Source organism: Xyrauchen texanus, chromosome 36, assembly GCF_025860055.1.
Source record: "Xyrauchen texanus isolate HMW12.3.18 chromosome 36, RBS_HiC_50CHRs, whole genome shotgun sequence".
Taxonomy (NCBI): domain Eukaryota; kingdom Metazoa; phylum Chordata; class Actinopteri; order Cypriniformes; family Catostomidae; genus Xyrauchen; species Xyrauchen texanus.
Window position 1 is genome coordinate 32,545,456 of NC_068311.1, and position 14,930 is coordinate 32,560,385.

The following is a 14,930-nucleotide window of genomic DNA, read 5'->3' on the forward strand; positions in this document are numbered from 1 at the left end:
TTATCGTTTGTCAGCAGTGCACAAAATCATGCAGATACGGGTGATCGTCTCTGAATGCTGTTCTGAGATGCGGGTTGGTGCTGTTTTGGTGGGGGGGGGGGCTACACAATATTGGGCAGGTGTTTTTAATGTTGTGGCTGATTGGTGAATATATATTTACTGTGTGTGTGTTTTGGTCATTCCTAAAGCAAAATTAATTTCTATTAAAACACACTTGTACATTTTTCCACAACAAAACTGAATCAAACAATCGTTTATGAAACAAAGTTTTATTAGTTTTTTATACATATCTGTACATAAGAACTTGTCCCTCAAATAAAGAATCTGACTAGAATAGAATGAAACTGATATTAACACATTTATTCAAATGAATTGTGTCCGAATCAACATTCACACAATCGCAGTGAACGTAACAAACGCTACGAGTCGACTAACAAAGGCAGGCATGTTTCCTCTCGAGCACCTTCAGTTTGTGCGGATCATAAAGAGGCTTTTGTTTCTTTAAATACTGTCCAACTGACACATCTCAACAGTTTTCTTCATAGAATATTCTTTTTTATTATTCATTTTGAAATGTTTCCACCATTTTTTTTATGTTTTGACAGTTAGAATTGAATGTGGCAACAATAAAGATTGAAATAAATGTATGACAAAGCGATAGCCAATCACAGCACAGCAATCCAGGGATGTCCCGCTGATCATGTGATGTTGTGTGGTGGGTGAATGTGAGCATTCATCAGCTGTAAACATGACAGAAGCAGAAGGGAATGTGTCTGTCCTCAGTACTGATAGTGTGACGGCTTCATTTGGAGGGAAGAGTCTTCTCGGACATGTGTTTCTGCTGACTCTGAGCATGCCTGAACACACACACACACACACACACACACCATCATTCATTCATTCATTGTCAAGCTTTAGAATGTAATCTTGAGTTTTTACAGGACATTGAGAAAGATTGTGATTAAAGATGTTTATTTGCTCACCTGGTCAGATCTTCTATGTCCACTAACATGGCGTCCTGCTCCATCTGCAGTTCATCTCGCATCAGTAACAGCTGCACCAGCTCTTCATTCAGACCTGATCAATCAATCAATCAATCAATCAATCAATCAATCATTCAGTGTTGTCACAGTGATTCAAACACACACAACAGAATTCAATCTTAGTAATGTCAGATTAGGTTAATGTGTTCAATATATGTGATGGTATTAATCATTAATTTATGAATTGTATTAATTCAAGTACATGAAAAGCATTTGTAAAAGTTTTGTTTTAGATGCTTTAAATATGTTTCATTGTCTATACAAACATGCAGAGGAAACACACTGTACACATGAACACGTGTGTGTGTGTGTGTGTGTGTGTGTGTGTCGTACCCTCGATCTGTGAGTGCAGGTCGTTCACTATGACCTGTAGCTGTCCGAGGGTCATGTCTCTGAGATCTGTGTGTTTCAAACTCCTCTTCATCAAACACTCACTGATGTGCGGCATATGAGGAAGCTGAGAAAACACACAAAACACTATACCGTCAGATACACAATAAATAGAAATACATGAAATATATAAATGATGATGTACAGTCGACGTGGAGAGAAAATTGTTTAACGCACACATACCATGGATTATCCCGCTCATACCATGGTCACATCCCAGCATGAATTGGTTAAAGCTGTCATTGATTTTTAGTGCACATTTTGACTAGAGGAATGACAACAAATGCCAAAGTACACTTTGTGTGTCCGTGCTGTGGATCACTCCGTGCACAGTATGCGTGACACAAATTGCATCATCAGCACAGCCTTGCCCACACGCCACCTAGATTTTCTTCTTTTCTAGAGTGGTGGTGGCGTAGTGGGCTAAAGCACATAACTGTTAATCAGAAGGTTGCTGGTTCGATCCCCACAGTCACCAGCATTGTGTCCTTGAGTAAGGCACTTAACTCCAGGTTGCTCTGGGGGGATTGTCCCTGTAATAAGTGCACTGTAATTCGCTTTGGATAAAAGCGTCTGCCAAATGCATAAAAATGTAAAATGTAAAATGTAAATTTTCTTAACCCGCACACGCGGTCCTCGGCTCTGCACGTCACTGTTGCATGTGTCAAACGCATTCATATTCACTCACAAAAGTAAAGTGCTCCACCAGGAATACCTGAGGCTTAATGCTTAACTTTATTTACAGGTTGTTAGATCTTGAATTCTGCCAACTCAGAGATAAAGTAGTGCAATAATATCACATTTATTTACACTGGCAGCCAAACGTTTCTAATAATGTACAGATTTTGCTCTTATGGAAATAAATTGGTACTTGGTATTTTAGTCACCAAAGTGGCATTCAACTGATCACAATATATAGTCAGGACATTAATAACATGAATAATTACTATTACAATTTGAAAAAAATATCCAGAACTTCTTAAACTACTTTAAAGAGTTCTCATAAAAACATCCTCCACATGCAGCAATGACAACTTTACAGATCCTCATTATTCTAGCTGTCAGTTTGTCCAGATACTCAGGTGACCTTTCACCCCACACTTCCTGTAGCACTTGACCTTTAACCCCACACTTCCTGTAGCACTTGCCCTTTCACCCCACACTTCCTGTAGCACTTGGCATAGATGTGGCTGTTTTGTCGGGCACTTCTCATACACCTTACAGTCTAGCTGATCCCACAAAAGCTCAATGGGGTTCAGATCCATAACACTCTTTTCCAATTATCTGTTGTCCAATGTCTGTGTTTCTTTGTCCACTCTAACCTTTTCTTTTTGTTTTTCTGTTTCAAAAGTGTCTTTCTTTGCAATTCTTCCCATAAGAGTCTTCTCTTTACTGTTGTACATGAAACTGGTGTTGTGCGGGTAGAATTCAATGAAGCTGTCAGCGGAGGACATGTGAGGTGTCTATTTCTCAAACTAGAGACTCTGATGTACTTATCCTCTTGTTTAGATGCACATCTGGTCTTCCACATCTCTTTCTGTCCTTATTAGAGCCAGTTGTCCTTTGTCTTTGAAGACTGTAGTTACACCTTTGGGTGAAATCTGCAGTTTTTTTTTGTTGCCATTTTTGACCTAATATTGACCTTAAGACATGCCAGTCTATTACATACTGTGGCAGCTCAAAAACAAACACAAAGACAATGTTAAGATTAATTTAATGAACCAAAATATCTTTCAGCTGTGTTTGATATAATGGCAAGTGATTTTCTAGTGTCAAATGATAAATGTATCATGATTCCTCAAGGATAAAGTGTTGGAGAGATGCTGCTGTCTAGGTTTAATCAAAAATGACTTTTTTCAGATAGTGATGTTGTTGTTTTTTACATCAGTAATGTCTTGACTATACGTTGTGATCAGTCGAATGCCACTTTGGTGAATTAAAGTAACAATTTCCTTCCGAAACAACAAAATCTGAACATTATTCCACACTTTTGGCCACCAGTGTATATGAATAAATGTGTTTTTTCGAGACCAAACTGTGAATTTAATTTAGAAATATAGATATAATAGCCACATAATGTGTAAGGGTTGACACTCCTCAGAACATGTATTAATTAATACATATTCTTGGTCATTTTCACATTAATGAGGATAAACTGGCATTATGGATGTGACAATTGTAAAAGGGACACTTAAATGATGAGGGGAAATCATGCAAAATGCTTTAAAACCTGCAGACTTTGAGCTCTGAGACATCATTTGATAGGTCTCAGTTTCCTCCGCTCCTCCATTGTGCAAAACAGCTGAATGTCAAACCATACTTTCCTCACAAGCCCTAAAGATGTGCAAGAGCAAAGTGCAGGTGCATTTTTAATTATCTCCAGTTCAGACTCAGTAAAACGAGCTGATAAACACTGGTGTCTTTTCCGTGTTTCCTGTAGCGCTTCACATTTGATATAAAGACTGAATTGCATGACTTGATGATCTCAGCTCTGAGACTATATTCACTTCTGGAGGTCATTTGAATTAGGGATAAATCTCTCTCAGTGTCTCATTACAGAGGACAGCATTAATATAGAACGGTGATTAAAACTGACTGGAACTACCTGTGCATTAATCACAATCAGAATGAGCTTTATTGCTAATAATTTGTCATGGTGACAGAAGCTTCCAGTGCAAAGAGAATACAATAAATATTAAACAATTGAAATATAGAGTTGAAGTCAGAAGTGTACATACACATTAGCCAAACACATTAAACTCAGTTTTTCACAAGTCCTGACATTTAATGGTAGAATCATTCCTTGTTTTTGGTCAGTTCGGATCATGACTTTATTTTAAGAATGTGAATGTCAGAATAGTATAATAGAGAATTATTTATTTAAGCTTTAATTTGTTTCATCACTTTCCCAGTGGGTCAGAAGTTCACACACACTTTGTTAGTATTTGGTATCATTGCGTTTAATTGTTTAACTTGGGTCAAATGTTTTGGGTTTCCTTCCACAAGCTTCTCACAATAAGTTGCTGGAATTTTGGCCCATTCCTGCAGACAGAACTGGTGTAACTGAGTCAGGATTGTAGACCTCCTTGCTCACACACGCTTTTTCAGTTCTATATCTGTTTCATGAGACCAGAGGGCATTTCTCCAGAAAGTAAGATCTTTGTCCCCATGTGCACTTGCAAACTGTAGTCTGGCTTTTTTATGGTGGTTTTGGAGCAGCAGCTTCTTCCTTGCTGAGCCTTTCAGGTGATGTCCATATAGGACTCATTTTACTGTGGATCTAGATACTTCAGGTACATCTTGTGGTGTATCTCTCAGTGTATGCGTGCGCCTGAATGAGAAAAGAGGAGAGCGCTCGCAGCCGTGTGCAACTGAGAAAACGCCGCTTTGAATGCAAAACTAAATAACGTATCTCATTTAAAAGTACTTGGTAAATGATGTAAGATGCATCAGGAATTTTTTATTCTCATTGTAGGTTGCAATAATAAGTTCATAACTTTGTGTGTATGATCAGCTGTCACTCACACCGGTGCAGCCAAATAACTGTTCAAATTCGCCTGCATTCATTTTCACTCACAAATGCTGGAGCTCTACAAATTCCATGACACACCTGCCACAGTGTGCTGTGGCACACCCTTTGAGAACAACTGCCCTAGACTACCCATTCAACCCCAACAGGATAGCAACATTCAACCCCAAACATTTTAATGTTATTGGACAAATAATGGCATATATGGGTGAATCTCACAAAAATGTGTGCACATTATTTTTCTTAGAAATTTGTAGTATACAACAAATAAATTATATACAGTATATATTAGGGCTATCGATTTAACATGTGCAATTAATAATAATGAGGAATATTATTTCCGTCTTAGCAATTGAATTCTGGAGTATCACCTGTTTTCTCCAGTAAGTGAAACTGTATAGGCAATGAGCAGCTAACACAGAGAACAAACACACTCACTAACAGCAGACATCACAAGATGAGAACACGTTCTTGCGTTCAGCGGGATGGAGCGCAAATATGACCGCAGGGATCTCGAGACGTGTTTTTCTACTCGTGAGTAAACTCGACACAACGAACCGTACGTTTATGATGCAACACACCCGAGACGCTCAAAGTGTCCGTCTGACGCAGGTGTAGATTGACGCGTCCATAAACAAGTTTAATACATTTCAGACTGATTGACAAATTCAACTGCCAAATGGATCGCTGTGAACTGCAGATGATTGGATTATGATCAATAATATGAAATAAACAATATATTGCATTCTAAACACACTGTTTGAATTGTCTTTTTTAATGCGTCACTTGTGTGTCAAAATAACGTAATGCATTTTAATTATCTGTATCAGGGTTCAGCAACGTATGGCACGCATGCCAACATTGGCACACGGAGGGGTAATTACTTGCACGTCAGCATGATCGCGCAGCATGCTTTCATGAGCTGAATGGGAGGCTAAACAAAAAGTTAAAATGTGACGAGACTGCAGTATACCCAACAGACTCGTGCAACACGTGCAAGCCATTCACACATCACGAGCCAGCAGAGCTTCACTTTCTATTAATCGCAGAAGTTGTTCAGGCTGCGCGATTGACAGCCTCCATTCAGTGTTTCATTTGTTTCTTTTTACTTTCAGAATAACACGTGATGAAATAAGGAAAACACCACAATTAATCTTTGAGATTTCCAACCCCGCACTACAGGGACACCCTCCTTAAACCACGGTCACACTAAAATGACATTAAACGATTAAAAGAGAAAACATAAACCCACATCGTGGGATTCAAAATTTAAGTCTATTCAAAATATAAATTAAACCTGGAAATAAAGTTTCAGTATTTTACATGTGCGATTCACCGAAAAGGACTAAATAGATGACCGGCTTGCACGCATCTCGACACACTCCCATTCATCTGATGAAAACACGCTGCGTGATCTTGAGGACGGATTATATCAACATGTAGATTGGAATGCAGGTCAGGTGACAAAACTTCATAGAAATAAAATAGACAGCTCGTTTTCTCGCTATTAGTGATGACCCTCTGTGTGATTTTAAAAAAACATATGATATTATATAAGAAATATTAAAGATTCCACACAATTTAGTGATCAGTAATCAAATGAGCAAAGTTGTTCACTCACTTTGTACTAAAGGACAGGTTTCTTTCATGAAGCACTTTCACAAGATGCTCTGTGATAATTCACCAACAAGGTTTTGCACAAATGTTTCACTCAAACGGCTATGCTGATAATATATATCATTTGTAATGAAAAATAAGCAGTAGAAAATAGAAAAATGCAAAATAGAAACATTGTCAAAAGTGGCCTCAAACTTTAGAAAATCACAGACATGTGATGTGACATGAGTCATTGACCAGAACAATAAAAAAATGGCACTCCGTGTCAAAAAGGTTGCCGACCCCTGATCTGTATTATAATTTTTTATAATATATTTTATTTCCCATTTTTTAAATATAACTTTTTATACCTATTTATTCCATTATATATTGAATTATTATTACTCGAGGGGCTTTCTCAGCAAATATATATTTATGCGATTCATTAATCGGCAAACCGTGTCATTCATTTGATTAAAGCATTTTCATCGACAACCCTAATGCACAAATAAAACAAAGTCTATTTATATAAAATGCAAATGTGCCAATGAAAAATAATGCAATAATGCATATTATTCCAATTCTTTCTTCATGTGGCATATGGCCTGAAATATGTTCATCTGGACATCTGTCATGAGATTCCCCTCAAGTAGTGTTCTGAAAAGTTCTTCTAAATGAAGGCTTTAGGGGCAGGTGACACAAGTCCATCTAATTGTGGGCACTCCCGCTGTCATCGCCTGCGATCACAAACATCATCATAAATGGCAGTTTTACAGTGTGGCAGGACACTGAAGTCTTTCGAAGGAATTTACACTAGCAGAGGACACTTTTGCTCTAAATAAATCTGCACTTTCAATAAGCTCTACAGATATAAACCTGGAATCATAACAGATGTGTGTTCTGGGTAAAAGCAGCGAGAAATGATGACATCAGCGAATGGTTTTGGAGTGAGTGCCAGCGTTCTCATTACATTGCCATTCAGTTTCACTCTCTCTCACAGTCTCTGTGTGTATGTGGGCGATCGAAGGGCCGACACTGGCTGCACTCTGGTGAGTAGTCACCATGTTTACTATGGTGATTCATGCTGCATGCTAGAAGTTCCCACAGAAGGGAAGCAGAATCCCGCCCAGCATGGCAAGCCAGTGTCACACCTCCGACTGTTGATTCGTTTGAAGCCAGTTAAACGTGATGTGAAAAAGCGCGATGTGAGATGTGAGACGAGCACACGTACCAGGTCTGCGACGGGAGACTTCTTGCGGTTCTGTTTCTCCACCTGCACCTGCATCTTGGCCATGGGTTTGGCCATCGCTAGAGCCAGCTTCGCCTCAGCCTGCAGCTTCTTCTGACGGCTCAGGAAGTCCATGTCCTCCAGAGACTCAGAGTCGTCCTCGGTCGTGTCCCTGTCTGAGTACGACGAGATCTGTTTGCTCTTTGGACAGATGGATGGATAGAAGAAGAAAGACAAATTATTAGACAACTTTCCAACTGCAGACATCCAAATGTGTGGTTGATAATAAAGGCTGAGGTTTGATCGTTTACTGGTACTTCCAGCCGATTCGGGTGTCTGGACCACAATAGTGGAGTGATGCTGCTCAGTCCAGATCACAAAATTAATGCCATTGACTGATCTGCATAAGTTCTGTAGTGAATCTGCCACCAAGCGTGCAAATAAATAGTGCATTCAGTTCATTCCTAATGAATTCATGCCTGAATGTGATAAATGTTAATGTGCACAGATGAGGGTTTATCACTAATTTACTTTGAACACAGATCAACCAATAACAATTCAATTATATTTTTATTAAATGTAGTTTATTTTAGGGATTAACGCATGTCAATTTCTTAACAAAATTCCATCAAACTAAATTCTGTAATTTTTAACACAATTAAATTAATACAATTTAACACTGTACAGCCTGAAATGTGAAAGAATTGTGTTGAACATCATAATAGCTTGTAATGCACAATAATGAGATCTTTATAATGACAGAGCAAAAAATACACAGAAATATTACTTCAAATGTATATGTCCGAATTAGAGGTCGACAGATTAATCGGCATTTTTTTACATAACCGGCATCGGCCAATATCCACGCACATCAAGCCGATTATTAGGCAGGCGCATCTGTGGGCAGCCTAGTGTTGTTGTGGAACACGTGTTCGACGCACACTGCCCCTAGAGTCATTTTCCAGCAGAGTGAGCAGACCTCATCCAGTGCCTAAGGAAGGAGCTAAGTTCCTTGGAGAAAACGGTAAGGATTAAATTTGAATAACTTCTTTATATTTAATTAAAAACTTTTGATATGTTACTGCCAACTTCAAGAAAAAACACGACAAACGCGATAGTTGACATGACGTGCAGCTACTTTGGATATTGATAGCGTAGTTGAAGTTGCATTATCACAGCAGAAGGGTTGCTATCATGTCACAATAAGCAAGCAAGAATTTTGGAATTACAGACAGTGAATCTGAGACTTTTATTTGTTCTGTTTGTGTGTCTTATATTTGAGAGGGTTGTCACTCAATGCAGGGAAATAAGTAATAAAAAGATACCAACGCGCTATATGCTATTGAAGGACTGGCTTTGGTAAGCTCGGACGTTATCGGTTCTGCTGTCGGTACTGGAGAAATTAAGAAAATACATTTATTATTGCTATAAAGAATAAGTTATTTATATCGCCAGCCATTTCTATGTATAATAATATGAAACCATTTGTCTGTGATGCAATTTAGATATTCAGAGAGAGAGAGAGAGAGAGAGAGAGAGAGAGAGAGAGAGAGAGAGAGAGAGAGAGAGAGAGAGAGAGAGAGAGAGAGAGAGAGAGAGAGAGAGGTGCCACAGCGAGCACAACACGAGCCCTGTTTAATGAGTGACAGAACGAAACATTCAAACGTAGCCTGGTTTAGATCTGTGATTATTAGTCTGATTTTATTTTAGATTTTGCCTTCCAAAGATTATAAAAAGAATATTTATACATAAGCCGCATTCTGTCTAGCACAACTTCCTTCCCTTCACAGCGGTGCACTGACATTTCTCCCTAAAACTCAAACTTAACGTCAGAATCAGCACGATCGGTGATTGTTGTAAAATGCTACTGTTGCTAAATTGCGGGACGTGTTTAATAATAAAAGGAGCGCAAGAGATACCGTTCCCAAGGCGGCGCGCGCTCCGATACACACCGCAAAGAGACAAGCAAAGTATAGACTACTTTGGGTTTCATGCGTCTAAACGATCAACTATACACAAAAACATGTCAAAACGACCGGCTTGGAGATTCACTTAAACACAGTTTATGTCTTAAATGGAAGTAGTTATGGAAATAGTTGGGGAGAAAATATGCTGCATCAGGAGCCTATTAGACTCGGTCTTAAAGGGGAAGCGGTCTATTAAACATGTGACGATTGAGCCATTACTGCGAATCAAACAACAAAAGGCAAAGAGAAAATCACTTTCAGCTCTTGAATGAATAACTTCTGCATTAATAAGCATTAATCTATCTATGATAAACTATGCAGTGTTATTTTACAATTGATTACTTTATTAGATTTCTTTTTAGACCACACCTGAACAGTAATGTTAGTAGACCTTCCTGAAATTAAATCAATGTGCCTACATAACATTTATATTTGTGTATATATATATATATATATATATATATATATATATATATATATATATATATATAACAAAAAGAACCGTTAAGAATACCGTTAAAGTACCGGATCAATAAGCAGTATCGGTAAGATAGTAATACCATTAAAACCTTAACGATACCCATCCCTAGTTATGCCTGTGCTTCTCTTGGATGCTCTGAATACTGGATTACGTGTCTGGATTGCCCCTTAATTAAAGCTGCATTTGGATCTCAACCTTCGTGTCTCAGAGCAGTTTGTAACACCTGCTTTGTTTATTTAATATATTTGTTATACATTATTTATACAATATGTTTTTGCATTATACATTTTTAATTTAAGTGTCAAGTGTTCAATAAATGTATTTGTTGAGAAATGTTGTCTATCTTAAGTAATTATTTGTGTTACATTTTATCTTTTGTTAAAAACAAGCACATATTGGCCAAATATCGGCCAAAATAAATCGGCAGCAGTAATTGGCCATCGGCCGACCTGGATTTCAAAAGATCGGCATTGGCCTGAAAAAACAAAACAATATCGGTCGACCTCTAGTCAGAATTGTCAAAGTGATTGTTTTGTGGTGTGCATGAATGTAGTGTGACTGAGAGATATTCCTCAAAAGCCTGTTGTCTCATATTTGATACATGGATGTCAATAAAATAATATACAACATTTGAACTGAGCACAAGTTGCTTATTGTTATGAATGAGGCAGCGAAGGCAGACGAGGAGAGCGGATCTAAATGCAGCTTAACTTTATTTAAACAAACCAACAAATAAACACAAAGGAAAAACCCACAATGGGAAAACAGGAAACTTAAGCACGATGAAGCAAAACTGAGAACTCGGGCAGGGAACACAAACCAGGCATGACAACATTCAACGATTGACAGTGAGGAGTGAAACAGCCGGGTTAAAATACATGAACATGGAAACACGGGGCCAATGAACAAACAGAACTCAAACAAGATAACAGGGTGATAAACTAAAACCAATGACAACTAACAAGGGCAGGTGAAAACAATGAACAGAGAACACGAAGGCTAACAAGAAAACTATGGAACTACAAAAGGGACAAAAGTGAAAACTAAGGAATTACAAAAGTGACAAAAAATGATAAACAAGGGCAGCGGTGGAACAAGACGAGGTATGCCTAACACTCATATTCAGCAAATACTCAATAATCATTACTGTCACTTCTGACTTTATTAAAATCAGCTGTCATTTATCCCAACATAAGAGTCACTTTCATTTGAAATAGATCGATATAAACATTGAAAGCACTTTTTCACTAGATGGTGCCATAAACATGTGAAACTTACATACCACAGGTGGTTTGGCTTGAACGGAGAGTGAAACAGCAGCCATCTAACGTTGCGTATCATATTTGATTCACACGGCATTATAGGGTTAAAATATATAGTTTTTTGAACATTTTATTTCTATTAAATATTACTTAATTCAATTTGATGGAATTTTGTTATGAAAATGAATTGTGTAAATCTTACAATTTTTGAGTGAGTCCATGATTTTCAGTTAAAATATACATATAAGGTAAAGTGTATATTTTAGGTATAGAAATGTTACCATTTCTTTTGAGCAGACATTTTTAACCATTTTTAATCACGTTTTGCCTTCACTCGTTCTTTTTAAATGATCCAGTGGTGTGACAAAAATATTTTTGAAAGTACAACAATTATATGCTGTTTTTAATAGTTTTAGCTGAAGTATATGATGTCACACTGCAGGACATGTTTCATCCTCCCAAAAGCATTTAATAACAAAGATAAATTGTCATTGTGCAGCACACATGTGATCAGTGTTTATAAGGCTGTGGTTTGATGCCTCGTTACGGCTGATGATGACATGCTCTGTGAGTGCGTGTTCAGGGGGATCTACATGTGTCTGATGATTAATGGTGACGGAGGCTAATTGTACAGTGAGTGTAGGTGGGGTCATTTCTCGCCTGAGACCTCTGCGACTCACCGCCACTCTGACTGCTGGGAATCTTTGGCTCTCAAACCACATCCCAGAATCAGGGTTTTCTGCACGGGACATCTTGCTAAACAACTAAAAGTTGAGGGACATACTATATGTTTCACTGGCGGTAGCTTTAACAGTCACAAGCCCCTTTTTCAACCAGTTACACAGCATTTTATCAGGAACGACTGGTCTGAGACAATAATCAAATGACGCTGTAGTAAAACGGCTCTCTCAATGTCTCAAACAGTGCTAGAACATCTGACTCATTTGTGTGTGTTGTTACCATGGGTGACAGTGGTGTGTCCAGGCTGGTCTCTGTCTTGCTGTCGTCTACATCGCTGTCTTTGTCGCTTCCGCTGTCGTTTACGAAGCAGATCTGCAGATTCATGCCACTCTGAAGTCTGTGACAGAACATAAAAAAATACTAATATATCAAAAGCGCATTTGACCATCAGGATTCACTTTTCAAAGCCCAATGAATAGCCCATTCTCAGAAAATACCGCCGTCTGCCAAATTTCAACATTTGTGCATTTCAACAATTAACTTTTTTCATACACACTTTGGTAGAAGAACACTGACGGTCTGTTTTTTTCAGTAGCCGATTCTTCAATGCACTTGTGTCTGAAAACGCATTCATTTAGCTAAGTATACGTCAGTAAATGTACACTGTTATTCAAGCTGTACACGCACTACTTCACATTGTAGCAAAGTGTCATTTCTTCAGTGTTGTCACATGAAAAGATATAATCAAATATTTACAAAAATGTGAGGGGTGTACTCACTTTTGTGAGATACTGTATAAATTATTTTTTATATTTCAGAAAATAAAAACAATATTAACATATAATACATGATATTGTAATTGCAAAGTTCAAAACAAAAACATTTAGGTTTGTATTTATGATTTCTCCTGGTATTTTTGTAATAGGTACACAGACGTTTTCTAAAAGAGCTTGTTAGGAACCAAATGTTGTTTTTTAGTTATTGATAAAGTAATATTTCACATAAATTAAAGACAAATATTTAGCTAACAGGGTTGAACCCTACAATTTATCTAAGAATTGATATTTGACTAGTTTAAAACGAGTTACTTTTCATGCTGTGTTAATTGTGTGACTCGTTTATAATAGACACCAATTTGTGTCCAATTCCTTTATGCATTTTTAAAAGTGGACTATAATAGAAGTCAAAGCTGGTTCACAGGAGTAAAGTGATAAAGTTCAGTTATAATGTTAATGATTTACAGTAATAAAACTACATCATAACATTATGTCAACATGACAAATAAATGACCAGAAGTGCATTAATATGAAACTGAAAGTGAGCGCTGGTGATTCAGGCTAAAGTTTGAGAGAGCTGCTTCACTTTTGGGAAGAGTGTGTGTGTGTGATCTGAAGCGAACGGGAAAAACATTCATGTTCATAGAGAGAGAGAGTGATTGAAAGAACTTCTTAAACCACATTAACAAACGTGATGTTGTTTTAGTGTAGTATCTGTGGACAGAGCGGTCATGGGAAGTTAAAGAAAAGGCCCATTGTCCATCATTCAATCTCTCTCTCTCTCTCTCTCTCTCTCTCTCTCAGTGTGATGATGATGTCACTGTCACTGGCTGGAATGACATCAAGAATAAAAGAAAAATATTACACAAACAAGAGAAGCATCATCAAATATGAACTCATGCTAACTTGATGACATATAATATTGTGTGTATGTGATGGTGAGATGAGCAGTTTTATTAAAGTGACAACAGATGAAAATACCAGTGCTTTCAAGGCAGCAGTAGAAAAGTGTTAAAGTTTGTCCAGAGGTGCAGAGGAAATCCAGAGCAGAACACTGACTGTCGCGTTCACTACGTCACGGGTGTTCAGCAGCAATAATTGAATGAATGAATGAATGAATGAATGATTGATTCACTTTCCTGATTGAAGGACGGGCCAGTCAAGAGTTGAAACGTGGACCAGTAAAAAATCCCAAACCGGTGAGTTACAATCCAGTAATGAATGAGTACGGGCTATAAGCAGGAGCGAGTACTAGTTTTGGCATGTTGTCTCGTCAGGAGAGATGCGCCACCGGTAAGCTGCTGTTTCTATCCATTGAGCTGCGGGTTTAAGTTTGTTTGTGCTACCGCTGTACTGCCGCTGTATGTGCGCGACTTGTATGCCTGATAACCGTTACTTTGGTCGCGCTGATAAAACCTGAGGTTTAATGTTGTCGGCTTTATAGTATCCGTGGTTCTATTTTAAGTGAATGTTTGGATTTGGAGTGTTTCACTGTCACACCAGTTACTTCCTGTTTGCGGTGCCGGATGGGTAATGTAGTTAATCGCTTTACATTGATAATGGATTACTATGCTCAGCGTTACTACTTAAAACTACACTCACTGGTTTCACTTTGGGCCAACACACAGAGAACATGTGATTTTGTGCGATTGGTTTACTGTATAACATTCACATTGTTGTATATTTGGTAAGAGTTTAAACTTAATGACTAAACAAAGCATACACATTTTAAACACAGAAATGCAACAGTTTCAATTTATAGTATTGAATATAGATTAGGTTCCATTATATATTATTCCATAATGTTTATAATATTGGCTATATTGGAACTTATATTTATTTATGTATTCAGAATGTATGGTATATTATGTATGTGGTTATCAATGTTGTCATTTACACCATTGTCTTTATGTCTACAGGTTTATAACCTGTTATGTGTGGATTAATCAACTGTATGTGGAAAATTAATCAAAGTAA

General features: G+C 37.7%; 1 protein-coding gene across 2 annotated transcripts in view; it reads right to left on the reverse strand.

The window, feature by feature from the left end:
* Positions 1 to 246: 246 nt before the first annotated feature.
* The window catches only part of LOC127630094 (schwannomin-interacting protein 1-like), a 66,511-nt gene continuing 51,827 nt past the window's right edge, over positions 247 to 14,930 (reverse strand). Inside the window, exons 4-8 of one of the 2 annotated variants that reach the window (XM_052107523.1) lie at positions 12,457 to 12,574; positions 7,790 to 7,987; positions 1,377 to 1,500; positions 984 to 1,077; positions 247 to 857 (exon numbers count right to left, since the gene is read on the reverse strand). In XM_052107523.1, coding sequence (XP_051963483.1) covers positions 803 to 857; positions 984 to 1,077; positions 1,377 to 1,500; positions 7,790 to 7,987; positions 12,457 to 12,574 — 589 coding nt within the window. In that variant the 3' untranslated portion in view covers positions 247 to 802. The remainder of the gene's footprint in view (positions 858 to 983; positions 1,078 to 1,376; positions 1,501 to 7,789; positions 7,988 to 12,456; positions 12,575 to 14,930) is intronic. The other variant, XM_052107524.1, reaches the window with a different exon arrangement.